This window comes from Apostichopus japonicus, chromosome 8 (assembly GCF_037975245.1).
Source record: "Apostichopus japonicus isolate 1M-3 chromosome 8, ASM3797524v1, whole genome shotgun sequence".
In the NCBI taxonomy this organism is placed as follows: Eukaryota; Metazoa; Echinodermata; class Holothuroidea; order Aspidochirotida; family Stichopodidae; genus Apostichopus; species Apostichopus japonicus.
In genome coordinates this window covers 20,643,981-20,667,607 of record NC_092568.1, presented here as the reverse complement: position 1 = coordinate 20,667,607, position 23,627 = coordinate 20,643,981, and the positions used below count along the sequence as shown (strand labels likewise).

At 38.4% G+C, this 23,627-nt stretch overlaps 2 protein-coding genes across 2 annotated transcripts in view; both read left to right on the top strand.

The window, feature by feature from the left end:
* The first annotated feature begins 1 nt into the window (after window position 1).
* On the top strand, window positions 2-1,961 carry LOC139970531 (protein yippee-like 5). Its single transcript, XM_071976310.1, has 3 exons — window positions 2-35; window positions 1,090-1,277; window positions 1,743-1,961. The coding sequence occupies exons 1-3, from the start codon at window positions 2-4 to the stop codon at window positions 1,959-1,961; spliced, it is 441 nt and encodes a 146-aa protein (XP_071832411.1).
* A 5,088-nt stretch (window positions 1,962-7,049) lies between these two features.
* The window catches only part of LOC139970978 (CCAAT/enhancer-binding protein zeta-like), a 27,263-nt gene continuing 10,685 nt past the window's right edge, over window positions 7,050-23,627 (top strand). The window contains exons 1-14 of the mRNA XM_071977086.1: window positions 7,050-7,259; window positions 8,005-8,177; window positions 8,659-9,034; window positions 10,526-10,634; window positions 10,991-11,247; window positions 12,173-12,289; window positions 12,690-12,779; window positions 13,498-13,582; window positions 14,397-14,481; window positions 17,879-17,975; window positions 19,149-19,242; window positions 20,173-20,287; window positions 21,479-21,620; window positions 23,249-23,380. Of these exons, the coding sequence (XP_071833187.1) occupies window positions 7,167-7,259; window positions 8,005-8,177; window positions 8,659-9,034; window positions 10,526-10,634; window positions 10,991-11,247; window positions 12,173-12,289; window positions 12,690-12,779; window positions 13,498-13,582; window positions 14,397-14,481; window positions 17,879-17,975; window positions 19,149-19,242; window positions 20,173-20,287; window positions 21,479-21,620; window positions 23,249-23,380 (1,965 nt within the window). The 5' untranslated portion in view covers window positions 7,050-7,166. The remainder of the gene's footprint in view (window positions 7,260-8,004; window positions 8,178-8,658; window positions 9,035-10,525; window positions 10,635-10,990; window positions 11,248-12,172; window positions 12,290-12,689; window positions 12,780-13,497; window positions 13,583-14,396; window positions 14,482-17,878; window positions 17,976-19,148; window positions 19,243-20,172; window positions 20,288-21,478; window positions 21,621-23,248; window positions 23,381-23,627) is intronic.

Here is a 23,627-nt window from a genome sequence, read left to right as displayed (position 1 = left end):
AATGTACTGCAGTGCAGGTGGCGAACTTAGGGCATGTAAGTTAGGACATTACTGCTACAAGTGCTTTCTGGTCACTTTGCCCAACAGCCATTTCGCCCAATTAGCAAGCATGGTCATTTCGCCCAACCAGCATGGTCATTTCGTCCAACCAGCATGGTCATTTCGCTTAACCTTGTTGGTCATTTCGTCCAACCATTTTTTTACTCATATTCAGTCAGAATAATATTACTTTTTCTATTTCACTAGTTCAGTTTGATTTATTTTGGGTTATGTTACTTCGTGGTAGGTAAATAAAGTGATGTCCGTTCGATATCGATCATTGTCTGAGCAGTTATTTCGGGTATAAGGATTACACTACCTTATCAAGTCTGCCAGGCGTTAATCACGGGTATTGTTCACAGCAGTTAGGTGTTAATCTAGTTCTACATAGTGTTAATCTAATATTATACAAAGGGGAATCGGTCTCCATAAAAACCTATCAAACCTGACCCCTAAAACACTGATCCATCCTACAGACTGTAACCACGACTTCAAGTTTTCTTAATATTCTGTTCGTATCCTGAACGTTTCCTTAATAAATTGACCAAACCCATAGAAGTATCCCCGTCCGTTATATTGCAGTATATAATATTTAATCAATGTTGGGCAAAATAACCAGCAAGGTTGGGTGAAATGACCCAGCTGGTTGGGTGAAATGACCATCGAGGTTGGTCAAAATGGTAAGGTTGGTCGAAATGGCAGTTGGGCAAAATGGGTGAAGTGACCAGCTTCCCTACCAGTAGCCTAACATAACTTAAGCATAATGCATGGGAACTCCCATATTTTACTAGCCTATTCATTATAATTATAAGAATGAGACCTAAGGGGTTAACTCAAAGCATTGAAACCTGAATTTCAATGTTACAAACTATGACTCAACTAGCCCACTGTACATTGCCATCTGCAAGAGAAACAAACATGATCATCTATTCAGGAAGGTACAATAGGCTCATGATATATTTTTAAGTCTCTGATCATCTGATGTATTCCTAGGTCTGTAGATGTCAAAGTTTGAAGTCATCTATATATTTTCCATTCTTCTCCTTGTAGATGCTCTCTATGCTCCATGCCAATCCTTTCAACTGAATGTTGGTATCATGGGTCGTATTTTCTTGGCGCACATGGGAGGTCGGAGATTGTTTTCTTGTGGCAAGTGTGACACAAACTTGACAAACAGAACTGAACTTCTTTCCACCCGTTTCACAGGGTCAACTGGAAGAGCTTTCTTATTTAACAAGGTAAAGACTTGGCCAGTTAATCTTAGTACCGTTTTGGATTTGGGGAAAGCAGATTGACAAAAACTAAAACTTAATGAATAACAGCATACAGAGAGCAAAAAGGCCCCTTTCCATTTGCAAGTGGAAAAAAATGTGATTCTAGAGTACAATATACAAAAGTACCATTACAGAGAATTCTTTGTGTTGCATTGTATGAATTCTTTGAAGGTATATAAGAATCAGGAACTGCTGTCTAAGTTGTACACTAGCATACCATACTCAGTGAATCCTTTCAGTATTGCCAATATGATGGTCATAAATGCCAGTACCATTGTACATTAGGTTATCATCATTAGGAGATCATCTATGGGAAAGTTGTTCTCTAGGGGTGGAGGAGGAGACCCTTCAGCTACCCAAAAACCCTGGTGTTAGGGTCCTGATGTATCTTCAGAATGCTAATCAAGTCTCACAATTATCTTGTTGCAGGTGGTTAACCTGCAGTATAGTGACATCCAGGACAGGATGATGATAACTGGGAGGCACATGGTCCGAGACGTTTTCTGTAAGAGCTGCGAGACCAAACTTGGATGGATGTACGAGTTCGCCACAGAGGACAACCAAAGGTATAAGGAAGGGAGGGTCATCTTGGAGAGAGCTCTGATCACAGAGAGGGAAGGATTTGAGGAACAAGAAAGGGACGAGTAAATAGCTGACAGTGACAACAATAATAAGAAACAGTAGATAAAAATAACAAAGTAGGGGGGAAACATGGGATGCATAAACAAAGCTTTTCATTTGTACTGCCATTTAAGTTCTTGTATATAGATATAAAATCTAATTTGTACATAATGAGCTTATTCAGTACCCATCATATTTGTTAAAGTCAGTCCAGAGGGGTCCCACAATAGAGTTTTTAATATGAAAGAACAATTCAAAGAGAAATTAGTGCTGCATATAAAATGTATGAAAATTGACTTGTTTGAAAATCATTCATATTCAATATTGAGGTTAGTCGCTACTGCGATTTTGAGAAATTAATAGGATACCATATATCACATTAAATTATAGGCTAAGTATGTCATATTGAAATTTTTTTTGGATCAAAGGTGTCCCTTGTGTATCTAGCCCTTTTGCTTGCCCCACCATCTACAATTTCTTATGGTAAAGTTATTTTGAAACTTGTCTGTATTTACAAGTTAATTGCAAGAACAACATTACAAAATTGACTGTTTTGAAGTTGGTGCAACTTCAGAATTGAATCTCTAGTTATATTTTCTCTGTTCATTACATGAGCAAACAATACATAATTAGGTTGACATAATATTTTCTAAAGTTAAAAAGTTATTTGCTTTCCTATATTTCATCCTTCACTATAACCATGTCTTCTACCAGCCAGTCCCATCATCACATGTCTCATGAATGGTTAGTGACATATCATTAGTTGTAAACATCGTTACCAGCCCCATCTTGTGGTCTTTACTTGTTGGTACTGTAACAGTAACTGAACTCATCCTCATTTACCAATCTTCTGTTTACCTATTTCATCAACTCACTCGTCTCACCACAGTTGTCTAAATATCACCTGACCCATCTTTCATCTCATCCTATCTATCTATTAAGTGCTCACTTCCCCCCCCCCCCGAATCCCCCATCTTTTCCACTTCTCTATTTTGTGACTAATCTTTACATGTCTCACCATATTATGTCTCACCCATTCCCTGGGTCACTCTCATATCTCACCATATCATTGTATGATCTCATTCTTACCTGCACGTCTCCTCACCTGTACCATCTCGTCTTCACGCTGTGTGTTTCGTTGTCATATCTCAGCCATCTCATCATCATGTGTCCCAGTAATGATTGCTTTATCACCCTTGTCTCATGCCTTATCTTTACCTGCTGCATCATTTACCTGTCACACCCTTATGCGTCTCATCTTCATGCTGTGTGTTTCATTGTCATATCTCAACCCTATGCCTGTCTCAGCACAACATATCCCATTCCTACTTGCCTCTTCACCCAATCTCTCATGCATCGCCTCTGCCTCTTCTATCCTTACCTGCTTCATCTTTTCTAACTTACCTGTCTTCTCATCATGTGTTTCACTGATACTCTTGTTTCCAATGCAAAGTCTTCAGGTTTGGTTGATTTTGAAAACTATATGACCCTGTTAAAGCATGTTGAGAGTGGAGTTATGTTTGTAGGGTGCTTTTACCATACATCCCAATTGTGGTTTGAATGCAATTATTATTCAGTTCAGATCATAGAAATATGTTGTTTAGGGTAAAGGGGATGCTCGTTCTGTTGTGATTTTGGCAGATAGGGACCCCGGACTTGGCAGTGTGTGGATGAAAGGATGAAAATGTATCATTCAAATTTAACCTGGATCATCAATGACCTGGTAAAAGGGCATAGCAGGTGTTGATTACCACATATGTGGCAAGGAAACTTGTTTATTTAAAATCCAATAAGAGACAGAACAGGGCCTTATAGTGATTTTAAATGTGTCCAGATCAACAGTCTGTTGTGTACTGTTGGTTGAGGAGATGACTGTATTATGTATTCATGGTTCAAGAATTTCTCCAAAGTTAGAAGGACTGGAATGACCCTTCTGAAATGTTTTGCAAGTGATGTCACATATATGCATAGTGACTTGCATCCTCTGCTAAGACTTACTGGTGATAGTTTTCGAAGCAGAATGGGTTTTTGCAGCCCCGACCTAAGGCCTTGAGACCTTTAATTAGTTGAAGAGCAGGTCTATATCCATAGTATCTACAATTCATAATTATAAACCATTTTAGGAAGTCAGGGGTAAGAGGCAGTGGGGGGTAGGTGGGTTTCAGGGTTAACAATTTACTAAACCTAATGAAAGATCTCGCAGTGAAGTACCCTCTTAAGTTGAATGACTATTGTAGATTTCAATTATTAAGGCTCTGATATTTGCAAATTTGTCGTCTTCTACAAAAGAGGTTGAAGGTCGTGACTTGACATCTGTAAATATGGCACTTCACTCCGCTTTCCCTCTTTCCTTTTCTATACATGTACCTCCCCCACAAACCCCCCCCCCCCAAGAATATACTAAACTTACTTGAGTCCATGTCTGTATATGCTAAATATTAATGGAATTGTTTACTTTATTATGTTTAGGTGAATGATTATGTGATGTAAAATTACATCAGAAACATGTGTGTATATATGTAAATATGAAAAGTTACTTTAAAAGAATTAAGTAATTGCTATTATGCACAGCTATTTTGTAAAGAAAGTTTCTCATTACTTGTTCTCCCTTTTTTTGTGGGGGGTGGGGGAGGGAGTAGTCATTCGCTGACAGGTATAATGGAGAATTGTTAGTAATAAAGTATTTTCTTTTATTGAGAGAAGATGACCATAAAAGTGTTCCTGATGTATAATAAAAACGTTTATTTTGTTACCAATTGCTTTCACTGTTTGCTGTGTTGTTGTTCCTGTCTGTGTTTAACTTTGCCTAATAGGAGAGCAATTTTGGCCCCAAAGTTTAGCACCGCAAACCCTTGGCTGTAGTATAGTACTGCCATGGATGGGCTGATCCGATAAATTATTATTAAGTTGTTAGCTTTCAGTATGTTATGATCTTACTCACCACCTGCTCTCAAACATTGAAGCTTTCGTGATTAATTTCCCAACCCGCTAGAATCGCAGAGCACTGGATAAGCATCACGCTATCAACTTGTCAAATAGTACATCATTGCGTTATGTGACTCTGAAATAACTTCTCTGGCAAATGGACTCTTCAATGCTTCGGACCCAATGAAGAGCATGTCTCAGATTAACAAAATACATTTTTCATGCAATGAGGAAGATGCAAAAATAAACCTATGGTTCCCCTCTCCTCCCCAACAGTATTGTGAATGATGGCTTCCCTCCTGTTGGGAAGGGAAGTATGATCCACAATTCCCATGGTTGACATCCGCTTAGGATGCTTACATCAAGCAGTGGATGGCTGAGGGTTGGTGGGGAGGGGGGGGGGGTTGAAATGAAACTGGCTACGGTTGGGACTCTTTCCGAACAGGCTGGTACGAATCTTATTCCTTGTGTAATTGCTGATACCTAGGCCTGCCCATGGTAGTAGTTAATAAAACGTTAATGTGGTAACATACCGTTCAATTTGCAAAGGCTCAAGGAGAATGATGATCGAGTTATGCAGTGGAATGCATTCCTAGTTTGTAAGGTTTGGGAGAGGATGCATCTTCAAACGGTGTGGGGAGAATGGGCAGCATGGGTTGGGGTAGAGCATTTTATACCAAACTTGCAACTCTGTTGCTCGTCTCAACTTTCCCAAGTAGTGATTATGATTTTAATCAGGCATAAAACATCGATCGAAGTGAAAACACATGCATACGCGAAAAATAAGCGACCGTGTCCTACATCAATTTTTTTTACTGAAGATTATTTACCATAATAAGAAAGCTTTTCAAAGTTGAAGCTGAATTAATAGTGAAAAATGTTCAAAAACGAAAAAAATCGTCGAAATGTATAATATATTGAAGGGACAATTACGTTATACGACTCCATCAAAGCTTATGTTCAAGATTAAAGCTCCATTATTCATTCAATTGTAAACACCAACTAACCGATCCCTTTACTCTATAATCGTTTTTGTACTGTTCACAGTAAATGATCACATCATTTTATTTACTACACAATACTGAGTACCGTCAGTGAAGAAAAGATTGTTTAGACCGTAGAGAGTGAATGCATAATGGGTGGAGTTTTAATTATGCATTATGCATTGTTGACGGGCTGAGCATTTTTCCCCCTTAACGACAGCTTAAGTTAGCAAAAACAAATTACCTACAACGATGTTTTTGTTTAATGCTATAGGAGAAGAGAAGATGGCTCATTGCTTTCCCTTTTAAAACCTATAAACTTAAAACTATTCCATTTTCTCAGTGGCGTAGGAAGGTACTTTTGAGTGGGGGGGGGGGGGGGGGGGAGGCAGTGGCGGAGCGTCGGGGGGGAGGCAGTGGCGGGGCGTCCATACAGTCAGGGGGCGTATGCCCCCCCCTGACGGAATCAAATGAACTGCTGGCGCCCTTTTCAGCTCTTTACCACCTTTACTTATTCGCGATTATTGACTTTTTTATTGCGCTCTCATCTAGCTATTGACATTTTTCACATTTTGTTGGTGTAATTTTGCGATGACACCTATTTATTCTTCGTTTATATGCAAATTAGCCAGGCCCGGAAAGGGTCATTTCCGGCGATCTAGGGCGTATCTTTACCCACAAAATTTCTGTACGCTACGCGCCAACCTGTGGTGGCGCTTCGCTTAGAGAGTATCGAAAGCGCCCCTACAGCTCTCGCCCCTCCTGACCAATACCCCTAGCTCCGCCACTGGGGGGGGGGGCTGGAGACTGATGGCCGGCCTGGGGAGGGGTCTAATTTTTTTTTCATTTCCAGGTGGCCTCAGATGCAATTTGGTGTAATATAGCACACTTCAACACCCACTCCATTTTGTAAATAATTTTGCATTTTCACCTGGCCTTAGATGCAATTTGGTGGTCCAAATGTGATTTTTTTTTAATTATCATTTATTGAGAAATGAAAAAGGGGTTTTCTGACTTGCGAAGCGGGGGGCGGAATGATAATTCCGACCCCCCCCCCCCATATTTTTCACTGGGGGGCTGGCGCCCCCAGCCCCCCGGTTCCTACGCCCTTGCATTTTCTTTCCCGCGATCACTGATTTCACTTATTTTGGTATTGCTCATGGTTAACCTTGGCAAACGAAAGAGAGGGGGAAATATTATATGATAGCTACCACGTCCATGTGCGAATGCCCAAACTATGGTCGTCGGCATCTAGTTCAGAACCCAAGTCTTTCCGTTTGTAGGATTTTTTATCGTATATCGAACGGCAGCAACCAATAACCTCATGGAGAGAAGAAGGAAGCGAAAGAAGCCGACGTCTGAACCCAAAGATGTTAAAAGCAACCAATTATCAGATTTTGTTAGCGCGGAAGACGTGGTGATTTTTTGTTTTCGTTCACGTTGAATTGAGAAATAGCCTAGGCTAGGCCTAACTTAACTAATGGATAGTATTACGATACAAGGTTCAGTTCCACGAGTTTTTCCGCAAACTCCCACATAATTATATGCATTCCACTAACATAGGCCTATTAATCAATATCGTGTAAAAGAAGGAAATGAGGGAAAATCATGTTCTATATGTCCAAGGATGTCTTTCAAACGTTTTTGGCAAGCAGTTTCTGATTTTGTTCTGTCTATTTACCCCAATGTGGGGGAATAAGGATTTGCATCATTCATGGTTGCAAAGTGAATAAGAAAATACTTCATATTCTTCCAGTAGACAAACATGCATAATGAAGGACTGATTCAAGTTCTGTGTGTTTGGTTGTCTGGTGAATAAGAAAATGTTGTGTTACTTATCTTAGAACTAGACATGAATGGTAAATGTTCTTTCTGCTGGGCGAAATGAAATATCATGTTGTATGCAGAATGTAAAATAATATTAAACTTCTGGCATTATGAATTGTGATTCTTTACTTTCCAACAAGATTTAAAGTGTGTTGTTGGCTAGAATAATTGTGTTTTGTGTTATTCCTCAATGGACTACCTGTGCTCAGGCTTGTCTCTAAAATGTGTTGTAAAAACACTGATTGCTCATGTTGGTTTTGTAAAATGCTTAAAGTTATTCAAAAGTACATTCATCTAACATAATGAATTGACAGTTTCATCAATTTTTTTTGCAGAAAGAGCTGAAAGAAGGCAAGAAAATTAGATTTTTGGATAGTGATGACCATAATGACGATGATATTGGCATTAATATAAGAGATGAAGAGGGTGAAGAGATGGGAGATGTTGATAATCAAGAAATTGAAAATTTCATCAAAAAGCTTGGACTTGATAAATATGAAGATCAAGGGTAAGTTACCCTACGTGGGTCAATGATTCAGGCTTTTACCCTAAAAGAAGAAGATTTAAAGGAGATTATATTCTGGAAGAGATACTAATTGAAACTACATGTACCCTTGGGCTCAAGTCGCCAGTTGCTTTTCCCTTTAAAAGCAATAGTATGCAAACCTTTCACATTGTTTAGTTGTTTCTAGAAATTTGAACTATAAGCAAGGAACAATGTGGAAATGAGATTAATGTAACATGTTGCAGTTTGAGATTGCACCTCCTTGAACTACTTTCCCATATTGTCCTGGTTTTGTCTCCTTTAGCTGAATTGAAAGAAACAAATTCTCTTCCTGTCGAAGAACCACTGTTTGCATGAGGATGCGAATTTTGTTAGGGTGTCGACCAGCACGCAGGTTCAGCTAAGTAATGACAGCGAAATGAAACTTAATTGCCAACCTCTTCTTAAAAATGTCTTCATCTGTGACTTGTTATTTTTTATTCAGCATGTCTGGAGATGAAGGGGACGATGAATATCAGGCGGGAGATGATGAAGGTGGTGATGATTACGATCATGGTGTTGAAGGTGTTTCATTAACATCCAAGAGGAACAAGCTTGACAAGTCAAAGAAAAAGAAGAAAGTATCCCAACTAGGTGGAGATGCAAAGGCTGGCGATGGAACCTTTACAGCAAAGTTAAAGGCTAAAAAAGGAGTAAAAGAAAAAAAGACACAGCAGCAGCAGCAGCCTATTCAGCAGGCTAGTGTCATTAATCAGAAGTTAGTGGTAGAAAATCCTGTCCAAGATGAAGAGATTTCAAGTTCATCAGCTCTTCCCTCAAGATGTATCATCCAGCTGACAGGAAAGTGGTTTGAATTTGAAGTAAGTCACTTATAAATGCAAAGTCTTTTGTTCATTTTTTTTTTTAATATATATTTAAATATCATGACCTAGAAAAACCCAAGTTTCCTGTGTGATATGAAAGAATACAGAATTCAATTGCTATTGTTAACTAAATAAAACAGAAAGCATCTTACACTATGTACAGTACTAAACATAGCTTCAATCTTAAAGTCTAATACAATAACACACAGACAACTTTTGTTTCCTTTTGTAAACTTCTCTTCAATAATATAAAAAGTATGTACTGTACTACTTAATAAACATGGTGAAGTATGAAATCAGTTAAGACTTAAAACATTCATTCTTGTACAGTATCAGAGATCTTTTCATTTGTTGCTGCTGTTAAATGGACTTAGATAAGAAAAGCATCACTTGATGGTGCCAAAGTGCAGTGAAGACAGCAGCTTTTGATAGTACTGACTTCATAGTATGACACCATGAAAACTTGTGAACATAATGATTGACACAAAAATGATGAATACCTAAATATCTTAATTGTCACAAGTTTCCCCTTTGAATGTTAGAGTATCTTCTCCATGTGCAATCTGATTAACTTGCTTTGACAAAAAATAAGATTCTGTACAATCTGTAGAAAGAGAGAAAGAAACAGGCGTTTCAGTGTGGATTGAATGAGAGTTTCCTGTTTAATGTTTGTATGTATATTAGATCCTCCTGCAAGCAGGAACTCATTGGCTTATCAAAGCCGCAAGCTGACCGAAGTCTGTCTCTTAGATTCATATTTAACGTCCATGATTATCAATTGTCAACAGTCAACAACTTTGTAACTAGACAACATACATTAATCTTGGAGTGACTCGAACTCGGGACCTTATGATTGAAAGGCGCCGGCGTTAACCACTGAGCTAACACTCCTTACACATAAATACATACATGCTAAAATATATAAATACATGTTTGACTCTCTGACCAAGATCTGCAGTATCACTTCAGAGGATCCATAGCTTCCAAAGCAAAGTAATAATAATGTAAGTTCACTTTGGCGCATGAAGTTATGCATACTTTTGCTGTAGATCTATCATGTGAAGCTGACATTGATCCCTGTTTTTAAAACAGTCATCCAGTTTAATAAAAGGTCAGATCCAATGTGGAAGACTGTAAGATATAAAAGATCCCTGAAATTTAAATTCACCTGCATTGAAGAATGTGGAATTATGTTATTATCCTCTCTGTCGAATGTGGAATTATGTTATTATCCTCTCTGTTGTAGAAATCGTCCGTTTTACATGACGTCTTTTTTTTCGGTTTCATACGTTCCATTCATTTCGAAGTTGTGATTTTAGATCAACTTTCATTCATTCTTTTTTACTTTAATAAAACTGCGATAAAAAATTTTAAATGTAATAATTTCACTCCCATTTGCACAGCACACTGCAGGAAGTGAATTTTTACTGTGATAAAGCTGCGATAAAACTTTGTAAATATGTTATAATTTCACCCGCATTTGCACAGCTCACTGCAGGGAGTGAAATGAAGGAACCCTCAGATGATACCACGGTATCCAGATATGCCGACCTTGCAAAGAAGCTCTACGAAAAGGAGGTCAGCATTTATGAAAAAGGTAAGATATTTTGTGAGCATTTCACCAAAACTTTCTTGATCAATGCTAAAGCAGACTTTGATTTTCATTTTTGTCATATCAGGGTTTTACTTGTCTTGTCATCGTCAAGGAAAAGAAGCTTTAGGTAACCAAAATAGATTTGGTATGAAAGTCTGATCATGCATTGCATTTCAGAATAATGGACATCATCCACTCTGTGTCTGCATAAATCAGGTGTGAGCATTAACTTTTCTTGCGAGCTGCAGAAAATTTGTCACAGGCCTAAATCATCTCTTGTACGTTTGGTGGATAACCTTTTATCAAATACGCTAAACAGTTTTCAGGTTAAATATCGATTTCTCTATCGGTTTACTCAGAATGTTTAAGAGAAGAAAAAAGCCATGCCGAGTGGATGAAGACCGTAGTTTCCTCTGGTGTCCTAGCTGACAAGGTTGCAGCTTTGGGAATGCAGATCCAAGAAGCTCCAGTCCATACCCTCCAGTACCTAGAGCAGCTCCTGGCGATGGGGAAGAAGAAAGGGCGACGAGAGGCAGGATTGGCAGTGGACGCCCTCAAGCATCTCTTCCTGGAAGATCTGCTCCCTAAGCAGAGAAAACTGAGAAGATTTGAAAAGGTAAACAGATACTTATTACAGACATGGAAGTTTGTTTCAAACTTTTAAGGGTATTATCATTGATGTGTTAGTAGTCTGGAAGAGACAAAATTACCCTTGTGATGGGTCTCAATCCACTCCCCCTTCTCCCTCCCCTCCCTTCCCTCCCCTCCACATCTTCCTCCCCTCCTCCATCCCCTCCCCTGTTTGACGAACCAAGGTGTTTGGTGACACCTCGGTGAAGATTTTTTTAGAAATTCTTCAAGCTTAGACTACTTCCAGGTTGTGTTTTCACCCTAAGAATACCAACTATGGAGTATATAGTGACATATATACATCCTGTATGACGAATATGCCACAATAGACATAGTACATACTGTAAGCATAGAGAAATGCATAGAGCATAGAGAAATGACCAGTTTATGACAAATGTAACTTCTTCCTGGAATTTTAAAGTATGTAAATTAATGCTAGGCTAGGTGCATATGCTTGTAATGTGAAGGATGACCTATGCTATGTGTGTATGTTTATCTTTCAAGTATGTTACAAAGGATTTCAAAGGTAGGGGTCAGAGATAAATTTGAAATATCCGAAACTGATTACATTAGGGGCTTTAACAGGTTCTGGTGGGGCTTCTTACCCAACTGAATGTTAAACAGTCTTTGACTGGATATTTTACCCCTGACTGAAAATGAAGGTGAGAAGGCATGGCCATCCCCCCCTCCCACCCCTCCCCTTGTAAAGTTTACTGTTAAAATCCATTAGGAGACATTCTTTGCAAATACAAACCATCTAGTTTTGCATCTTGCATGCAACGCTCTTTCCTTTGTCTTGTTTGACCGTGTTGCATTGTAGTCAAGTGATGTAACACAGAGATGAAAGAGATTTGTGGGTTAGTCAAAATTTCAAGAAAAGAATAAAGCTTGAAATGTTTGTCTATTTTCAGCACGGTTTCGATGAACTTGTCTCAATGTCCAAGACCGATCGTAATCGACGTCTCCTGCTGTGGTACTACGAGGGTCAGCTCAAGAACAAATATGAAGATTTTGTAAACATACAGCAGGTATAAATTTTTTGTTTTTTTTATTTATTGTTTCAAATTTTTACATGTGTTCCTCAATTTGGTTCATCATTTGAAGCTTTATACCATTGGCAGTTTGGCTTTGGTTTATATTCAAGGACAATGTGTGTTTCATTTGACCTATCTTTAATGACAGTAACTTCTGTTTGGATCTCATGACAAAATCTTACTGTGAGGCTTTCTTATCCAACCCATTTTTTAAAGTCGGATCGAAGCTTCTTTGCAAAGAAGCAAATAGTTTCTGTCTAGAAAAAGATAGATTTGACAACTTAGTTGGTTGGTATATTGATTTTGGGTAACTTAGTTAGATTGCCGTGAATACAAATCTCAAAAGACATTATATTCCTCAGATTCATATTTTTTATTATTATGTCTTGTATAGAATCTAGCTGTAGACACATTGGCTGCTGTTAAAATCCAGGCAATCACCACGATGTACGAGTTACTGGTCAACAGACCCGAACTGGAACAGGTAAGTTCAAGATTATCATCAGTGTTGACAAGTAGATATTATATAAGTTAGAGGTCAGACCAATGCTGGTCATCTGTTGTCAAACTTACAGAGCAGAAATCAGGGTTGGTTTTGGCTTCAAGGGACACACGTACAAAGCATGCGCCAATGATGACAGCATCAAAGAGGAACACGGTGTGTACATATCAGTGACAATTCCATTTATTTTCCTTACATAGATGTGAAAAAACTGGAACAGGTTCATGCAGTGTGTTAGGATTGCATTTTCCTTTTGTCGTGACACTAAAGCGTTCCAAAACGCGGATTTTAAATTATCATACAGAAATTGTCGGCTGACGTAAACTGAAGAGCACCAGTTTTGTTACAGTATAACTTGCTGCTATGAAATTAATCTTATTCAATTTATAAACTGATGCAATTATTTCTGAACAAGAAATTTGTTTCTGCTGTGTGCTGCTACTTTGGCTACAGACGAGGTGCAAATAATCACAGCTGTGTGTATATTATGTATTTGTATGTATATTAGTTTATTCTTTGAATCCAACATTTAGCTGATTTTTTTGCGGTGCCACCGTGCAGGAATTATCTCCTGATTGCCAAAGGATATATAAATAATACTTGGCTGTGCTTGTTGTGTTGTTAGTATTTGACGACAAAGACAAGCATGTTGGACGTACAGTATTTTGTATCGGTTTTCTCTGCCTCTCCTTCTCCGTAGAAAATTCTCTCTTTGCTTGTCAACAAACTTGGTGATCCTGACTACAAGGTGGCAACAAGAGTAGTTCACTGGCTGAAAAGTCTGGGTAAGACATTAGCTTTTTCTGTATACTGAATGTTATGCTTCTATCTGCTATCGAGAAACCCAGAGTTGTAAACAAGTCACTTTTTTCTGTGGTTCCAGTCGAGTCACCTCCAGTTATTTTCCTGACTCAAGTCACCGTACAATCTCTATACATTGAAATAAGTCACAAAAATGTTCTCAAGTCTTCTCATTTCGGAGAACGAGTAACTTGTGGCAGTTACGACTCTGGTAGAAACTTCTCTCTGCTCGTTTAAGTTAAAAAATAATGTGACATCATCATCTGACATTTGATATCATCACCCAGGGGTTCCAAAGTCGTTCTAGGAATATCGGGCCTGGTAGTAAGCAATCATGAACCACGGGAAAGGATTGAAGCCTGATTTTTGGTCAGGGTCCAGGGTCACGTGCTGTTCCAAGGGCATGATATCCAGTGGTATAATGAGAAGCGAAGCAAACTATATCCACTATTATGATAAATGCGAATGGAACCACCGGCCAAAAATTTGCTGCAAATTCTTGAAAGGATTGTTGAGATTATACCGACAATTTTTTCTACTGCATAAGCTAAAAGATTTGGTGAATAGGAAGGTATATTCTTTTAGTAAAGGATGGTGTCTGTTCTTGCACCCCATGTTGTCACATCCAGACTTGTTTTACACTCCAGTGAAGAAAAGTCTTGTGATTGTTGACCTGATGGAAAACTTGGTCATATCAAGTTGCGGTCAGAGTGGGTGGTGGTGGCGCTGAAAACAGTAATGTGTCGAGATCATGTGTGCTGAAGATTTCTTGTTTCTTTGTTTATTTTTCACTTTCAGTGAAAAATCATCCAAGGATGAATGCCGTTGTGGTCAGAGAGGTCAAACAGCTATTGTATAGACCGAATACAAGTAAAAAGACACAGTAAGTGATTGTAATCTTCTGCACCCGATTATCCATTCCCTCATGAGGACATATCTATAGGAAATGTTCTTCTTTGTTTTAAGGATATATAGGAGGAAGTGTGTTCTTTTGTTCATGGAAATGTACTTTCCACCGGATATTCCCATACAATAAAGCTTAACTGAGGTGAAAAGGTGTAATGTTTAGAGATGCAATGAATATTTATATATCCTGATGAATATTTATAGTTGGGCCAATTTGTTATTTGTTAATTTTTTTTTTTTTTCTTTGGTTCTGTACTTTTCATGTCTTGCTTCACATCACTTGTATTGATAGTATTAGCTGCATGAATATTATGTTCCTATTAGATAAAAGGTAAGGAACTGTTGGTACTGTCAATATGAGTGCTCTGAAGCAAGATATGGGAGGACAGTATTGAGTGGTATTAGCATTAGGAAATTATCCCAACTGCCTTAGACAAACTTTATACTTGCATTGCTTAATACGGAGATGTATTAAATATGGAGAAACCTTTTGTGACGACGTTCAAGTTAATGTAAATCATTTATGCGGAAGCATGCACGAGTATGTGTTAATACAGGACTACCGAATATTTAGCCTCTTAAATACACGTAAATAATAAATATATGGTTGCTGTGATATCAATGTTATCAAGTTTGAGGTTAGATGGAAGTGAATGTTTATATTGGTAATCACACATATTGAACAACATTGTCAAAAGTTGCCAGTCTCAACTTAAAGCATCTACGTGAATATTGTGGAGCTTTGCAGGGAGTGATTTATCCGGTGCTAATTTTTCCAGCATAATGCTATGCGAAAGTGGAAAATTGCTACACAAGTGCAAAGATGTACATATCAGTTTTTTATTGTTTCATCAGAAAAAGTTGAGCTGCCCGCAATACTGCGCAACACAACAGTTGAACTTAAAACTACAATTTAATTGTCAAACTTTCAGATCATATCTTCACTGAAAAAAATAGCAGGCCTGTGTAACATATTCCTACAGTCTCTCTGTGTGTATTTGAGAACATAGTTTTGATCTCCCTGAAACTGGCTTCTTAAATCATACAAGAACAGATATTTAAATCACAGTGGTTTCCATGGCAACATAATTGTGAAGCATACTGGTTGAACATGGTGCACTTTCATAATCATATATACACAATTAGCCTGGAAGAGACAAAATGACCCTTTTGATGGGTCTCAGTCCACGCCACCTTCTCCCTCCCCGCAAAATGCCATGCACAGTGGTCAGAGTCCTGTACAAATCCAAAGATGTATAGCCGTTCAAGATTATCATCAGTGTTGACAAGTAGATATTATATAAGTTAGAGGTCAGACCAATGCTGGTCATCTGTTGTCAAACTTACAGAGCAGAAATCAGGGTTGGTTTTGGCTTCAAGGGACACACGTACAAAGCATGCGCCAATGATGACAGCATCAAAGAGGAACACGGTGTGTACATATCAGTGACAATTCCATTTATTTTCCTTACATAGATGTGAAAAAACTGGAACAGGTTCATGCAGTGTGTTAGGATTGCATTTTCCTTTTGTCGTGACACTAAAGCGTTCCAAAACGCGGATTTTAAATTATCATACAGAAATTGTCGGCTGACGTAAACTGAAGAGCACCAGTTTTGTTCTTCCATGTTCTTCTTTGTTTTAAGGATATATAGGAGGAAGTGTGTTCTTTTGTTCATGGAAATGTACTTTCCACCGGATATTCCCATACAATAAAGCTTAACTGAGGTGAAAAGGTGTAATGTTTAGAGATGCAATGAATATTTATATATCCTGATGAATATTTATAGTTGGGCCAATTTGTTATTTGTTAATTTTTTTTTTTTTTTCTTTGGTTCTGTACTTTTCATGTCTTGCTTCACATCACTTGTATTGATAGTATTAGCTGCATGAATATTATGTTCCTATTAGATAAAAGGTAAGGAACTGTTGGTACTGTCAATATGAGTGCTCTGAAGCAAGATATGGGAGGACAGTATTGAGTGGTATTAGCATTAGGAAATTATCCCAACTGCCTTAGACAAACTTTATACTTGCATTGCTTAATACGGAGATGTATTAAATATGGAGAAACCTTTTGTGACGACGTTCAAGTTAATGTAAATCATTTATGCGGAAGCATGCACGAGTATGTGTTAATACAGGACTACCGAATATTTAGCCTCTTAAATACACGTAAATAATAAATATATGGTTGCTGTGATATCAATGTTATCAAGTTTGAGGTTAGATGGAAGTGAATGTTTATATTGGTAATCACACATATTGAACAACATTGTCAAAAGTTGCCAGTCTCAACTTAAAGCATCTACGTGAATATTGTGGAGCTTTGCAGGGAGTGATTTATCCGGTGCTAATTTTTCCAGCATAATGCTATGCGAAAGTGGAAAATTGCTACACAAGTGCAAAGATGTACATATCAGTTTTTTATTGTTTCATCAGAAAAAGTTGAGCTGCCCGCAATACTGCGCAACACAACAGTTGAACTTAAAACTACAATTTAATTGTCAAACTTTCAGATCATATCTTCACTGAAAAAAATAGCAGGCCTGTGTAACATATTCCTACAGTCTCTCTGTGTGTATTTGAGAACATAGTTTTGATCTCCCTGAAACTGGCTTCTTAAATCATACAAGAACAGATATTTAAATCACAGTGGTTTCCATGGCAACATAATTGTGAAGCATACTGGTTGAACATGGTGCACTTTCATAATCATATATACACAATTAGCCTGGAAGAGACAAAATGACCCTTTTGATGGGTCTCAGTCCACGCCACCTTCTCCCTCCCCGCAAAATGCCATGCACAGTGGTCAGAGTCCTGTACAAATCCAAAGATGTATAGCCGTCCTTTTGTTTTTGGTTTCCTTTTTTTACCCAGGAACCACAGTACTTTATGTAATTAATATATTCAGAGCATACAATCCTGTCACACAGATATCGAAGGCTAAAATCTTTCCCTGCGACATGCAACGCACGATTCCTCTAACACTCATCAAATTTATATGTCCATTGCTTTTTTCAAATTTATGATTTTGAAACAGTCTTACCTGCTCCTTCCTGCTGACTTATTGCATCATCAATTCTGAAATGTTTGGAATGCTTTAAGAACACATACACTAAAACTGAATGTGCCTGAAGGTTTTAAGACCTTACAAACGGAGCGATACAATTTAATTAAGTACCTGGCAGCGTAATGAACTGGACTTTATTTCCGTAGTAGTGTAATGCGTTTATGGTGCAGAGTCTTTATCTTTACCATAATAAAATATCTCGGGGATTATTTAACGGGCTCTTTTGGCCGTACGACCTTGTTGAATTTGACATCCTGTAGATGCAAACTAACCTCATTTTTGTCGCTCTTTCCGTCAGGTATCACAGTATCTGTTTCTTAAATCAGTTATTGATGTCAGCCAGAGAAGACGAGTTAGCAACAAACCTGATTGCAATCTATTTCAAATTCTTCAACGTAAGTGAAGTTTCTTTGGAATTTTGTTTTCAAGTTTTCTTTTAAATAGTCAGCTGTGGCAGGTGTGACCCATAATTTATTCACAAAAATCCAGGGGCGTTGGGTGACCCATAGCTTATTCACAAAAATCCATGGGCGTTGGGTGACCCGTAATTTATTCACAAAAATCCAGGGGCGTTGGGTATCCATGTTGAGTACCTCATGTTGACATCAGGCGGTTATATCCATACTGTATGCTTACAGGGATGGGATGACCAATGAGAAATTGCATCTTGAATCTCAAACAATGATAAATGTTTCTAAGGATGATGTCCAAACGGTCAAGTTTTTGTAGTACCTTAAATTTTTAGGCTGAAATAATTAGACGACCTCCATTCGTGAGTGTGAATGAATATTACCGTTGTAACTGTAAGTCTCTGTAGCTTACGGTTGAGCTGTCTCTGTCAGGGGAAGACCAAGCAGGTCTGACTTAAACTATCGAGGGGCTTTTACAAATCTGGGAACAGTTCCAGGGAGTGTTGGTGGCCAATTGGCTAAGACGTCGGACTCGTGATCCAAGGATTGCTGGTTCGATACCTGGTTCGATTCCTGCCTAGTTCATTACGTTGTGTCCTTGGGCAAGATGCTTTATCTCACTTGCCTCTCTCTACCCAGGGGTTAAATGGGTACCTGTGAGGTAAATTGTCATTGGGCGCAGTATATATCTGCTGCCGACTGGAGGGATTGTCTCTGGGACAGGTTATCATTGACCCGGGGTAATATAACGTCTGTAAAGCACTTTGAGACCTATCGCTGGTATAAAGCGCTATATAAAATGCAAATATTAAAATATTATTATTGTGATAATTGGAGTAATAGTAGATGAAATCTGGAGACAATTTGAGGACATTTTCAACCTGATACCATCCATGGAATCTGAGGACTGATCCAGGAAGTCAGGGAGATCTGGTGGTCTGTTGTAATAGTTAGATCTTGATTTTGTAACCTTTTCTGCTTTGCAGCTGACAGTGAAGGTGTAAAATCTTCATAACTGCAAAATAGGTGTAGTCAATCACTTGCAAGATACTTTCAATTGTTTTGAGTGTGAAGGGCTCTATGTCAAATCCAATATAAAAATTTGTTTCTTCCTAAGTATTGACTATTCTCCATTTTCCCCCCATTTGACTTTTTTAGTTATCTTTACAAAAGAAAAAACGGACAGAAGATAACCAGAAGATGTTGAGCGCTCTCCTAACAGGAGTAAACAGAGCCTATCCTTTCTCTAGAGGTAAGATCGTAACCATGAAGAATTGGGTAGGGTGAGGGGGGGGGGTTGGATGTAAGATTATGACTACAGCATTTATTTTTGTGTCAGATGATAACTTTGCCATGAATTTTTTTACAATTGCTAGAAAGTTAAGTACAATCGTTGGTAATAAAACAATATAATTTTATATTTTATATATATTATAATATATTATATTATATATATAATATTATTTGTTTTAAATAGAAATAGTTTGTTGCTTTAGATTTTTTCCTTATAAAAGCTGTGACAGTAACACCTAAACCAGAACTGTGAAAACCCATCAAAAACCAAAAGAAATGATGTGAACTTTAAAGCTCCTTGGCCACATGGGCATTCTTGTTTTTACGTCCGAAATTTGGTAATCCTGACAATTTGACCCATTTATTAAACCTGCTAAAATTCCCACTCAATAAATTTCTTCCTTGGTAACCCCTTTTTAGATTTCCCTAGGCCGGCCATGGAGTTTGTAATACCTATTAGAGCTTGCCCAATATATATACTCCCTGGTGGTGTTGATGATTTAACTGGAAATTGACTGCATTGATAATAGCAATGGACTGCACATTGATTAAATGCTCACTAACAACCTTGTATCACACTAAATGTATAAATACTTAGGGGAAAAAAATCACTGGATGGTCACCATCAAATTCCATCAGACACGTTAAACCAATCAAATAGTTGTCTGTGTTCTGTTACCCGGGTGACAACCCACCGTACAAGCTCGATGATCTAACATTAAGCCATTTTCCGGGCCCGTAGTTTGTGAAGCTCGGTATGCAAGTTTATTGAAAGGATACCTAGGGTGTATTTTCAAATTATGGCGTAGTTCTGACAGCAATGCAACATTTTGAAATGTTTTCTGTCATGATGTTATCAGGTGAATATTTTTTGTTTTCATGATCACAGTGGACGATGAGAAGGTCAACGAGCAGATGGACCTCCTCTTTAAAGTAGCTCAACAGTCGACCTTTAATACTGGATTGCAGGCTCTGATGTTGTTAAAACAAGTCTTAGCTTCCAGGTAAAGGAGTACCTATGTCGGTTGCTATGAATAATTCTTTCCACCTTAAAGCAATTATCATACAAATATGGAACAGCTGCATTTTGTTTCATCTTCGCTTCCAGGACGATAGGAGTACCTATGTCGGTTGCTATGTATAATCCTTGCCACCTTAAAGCAATTATCATGCAAATATTGAACAGCTGCATTTTGTTTCATTTTTAATATCGATTTGGACAAACATCGTCAAAAGTAATGCACCGTGAGGCCTCGTTTAGTATGACTGCAATGAAATTTTGCTATCTGCACAAACTGGTTAACCTTCAGCAATCTGTAAAAACAATCTCTCTCCTGATACTTATATGTAAAAGTAAGCTAATTACCTACATTTGCTATGAAAGTAGTATCGTCCTTTGGTACAGCGTTTATGACTTGAACTTTGGTCCTTGGAGTAATGACTTGTTCCAAATCTCTCACAATAACCGTCAAAAGCCAGGAGTAGCCCAAATATTGTCAAGAGAAGTTAGTTAAGAAGAAGTTAGTTATGTAGACAAGTATGTAGTTACAGGAAGGTAATGCATTGGCCTACTTCTTCTATCCAGAGGTTGATTAAAGTATCCAAAGATGGACTATAACTGTGTATGTTAAGGCCTACCCGTGTAATAGGCTTTTGCATTCCCACTGGTTCTTCCACCTAATACCGGTTAAATTATGATTAATGGATAAAACACTCTTCGTGAAATATGGGCTCAAATTTGAAATTCTAGTTTTTGTTCTTTATCGTTGCTCGATGAAGTTCCGTATTATCTGTCCAAACGCATGTGCCCCTCGCTGCACTACGATGTATCGCCTGCTCTATTCATCCCTAAAGTGAAATATACGACTCTCGGCGATCCTAGCTTCTATTATGCAGGACCTACCCTTTGGAGTGATACTCACTGCGCTTCTATACGTTTTTCCATTGACACTCAGAGCTTGTTCAAGTCCAAGCTCCAGATACACTTGTTTCCTTTTGCCTTGCAGTTGAAGAACATTTTGTTTCATTTGATTTTAACTCACATAAGAATGCTCGGCAGAGTTTTGTGCTGTATAAATGTATTATTATTATCATTATTTACATTGCTAATCTAGATTGAGGTATCATAGCTGTGAAATTTCACAGTTGTAAAGATTAAGCAATGAAAACATATGGTATTTCTCTGTCACATGCAGGCATTCTATGACGGATCGGTTCTATTCAGCGCTCTATCGGAAACTGTTGGACCCAGGATTAGCGACATCGCATCGGCAGGCGATGTTCCTCAATTTGATCTTCCAAGCCACGAAAGATGACGAAGATCTGAAGAGAGTCAGGGTGAGCGAAAGAAAGTGTTTTTAGCTTAAAAAGTATGACTGCATTCTAGCATTTCTCTAAACATTCCTAAAACCACTGAGTTGCCAGTTATGAGTCACAGTAGTGGCTTCCTCCATATTAAAGGCATTGAAGACTCGCCCCAAACCGCGTGCGGCCATCTGAAAAAGTTAAATTTCTGTTGCTTGCAAGTGACGTTTTGTTTGTGTTGCTACAAAATGCAGACAGTAATGAAACGTGATACCTTGTTATCTTTAGCTGGACCTGAAATGTCCATCGCTGTATCGTTTGTACACTGTGCTGTGGGTATTGACCGCAGCTGTATGTAATGACTGTACACTAGTGGCTAATTACCAACGGTAGCAAGATGTTTGTGTATTTTCTGGGATCGATGGTGGTGTTTAACACTTCTGTTACACGTCATTCGAAACTAGGTCAAATTACCGGCATTAGACGTTTCTTTTTGCGCGAGTCATCACACCCTTTAAGTCTTGAGTTGTGTAGAATATTTCAATTACAATGCACAGCACTTGTGCACCTTGTATAAAAAAATTACCACTACCGTGTTTGACAATTCTCTCGACTGTCCATTCTGTATCAAGTTTGAGCCTGTCCAAGTATATGTGACTGCTCAGCTTTAAATTAAAGCCTAGGTTGTCAAACTTTTTACCATCCACCCTTAGGAATGTTGAAGAAATATTCACAGACCAACCCCCCCTGGACAGGGGGAGTATGACATAGGTCCCTTCATGATTGCCCTGACATATCTCCCCCACCACCCCCCCTTCCCCTGTTAGGTTGAGATGAAGGAGATAAGAGAGTACTTGCTTCATACATGATCTCGTATGGTGGTTGTCTAGCCTGTTACTCTGGTAGATTCACTACAGCAGTGAAGTGAGCATATGTTTAATACCTTTCAGCTTACCTTTACAGTTAATCTTTACACCTGTCCAATACAACATCTAACTTGAAGCAATGCCCATGGTGTATCGTGTCAGCTAAATGTTCAATTTTCGGTAGTTGATTCATTAAATGACCGCCTTTTAGTTACTGATTCATATCATATGTTTTCATTTAGTAGGCCCAGTACCTGGTTAAACTTTAACTGTTTTGAAAGTTGTGTACAAAATTTAAGAAAGATTTAGTTGAGCCTCACCAGCCTCTTAGACTAGCCTATATTTCACTGAGCCTCACCAGCCCCCTTAGCCTAGCCTATATTTCACTGAGCCTCACCAGCCCCCTTAGCCTAGCCTAGATTTCATTGAGCCTCACCAGCCCCTTAGCCTAGCCTAGATTTCATTGAGCCTCACCAGCCCCTTAGCCTAGCCTATATTTCATTGAGCCTCACCAGCCCCTTAGCCTAGCCTATATTTCACTGAGCCTCACCAGCCCCCTTAGCCTAGCTTAGATTTCTTTGAGCCTCACCAGCCCCTTAGACTAGCCTAGTATTCATTGAGCCTCACCAGCCCCTTAGCCTAGCCTAAATTACATAAAGCCTCATCACCCCCTTAGCCTAGCCTAGATTACTGCAGATTATATATAGTAAGCACTTGCCAATTTTATTGCATCGAAGTCATTAACAGTTGTAAAGTATGGTCAATATCTTATTTTGTTTTTTCATATATGTATAGGCCTTCATCAAGCGGACTCTGCAGGTGTGCCACGGTCAGTCACCGCCCTTCATCTGTGGAGCTTTGTTTATGATATCTGAAGTTGTGAGGAATAAACCAAACTTGAAATTATTTGATATCATTGAAGAAGATGTAAGTAAATCATTTTCATGGTTTTTAATACCTTGTTTTTGTGTGGAATGTAGTTTTTGTATTTGTTTTGTATGAAGACTCTTCTCCAATGAAACCTTTAGGGTTTGCAAAGGACTGAAGATATCAAAAAAGAGAATTTTTATGCTGTTATGAAATCTGCATGGAAATAGTAGGTATGCTTTGTAACAGCTGTTCAAAAGAGGCAGTGAAATAACCAACTGCTATAACAGACGCTATCAAAATATTT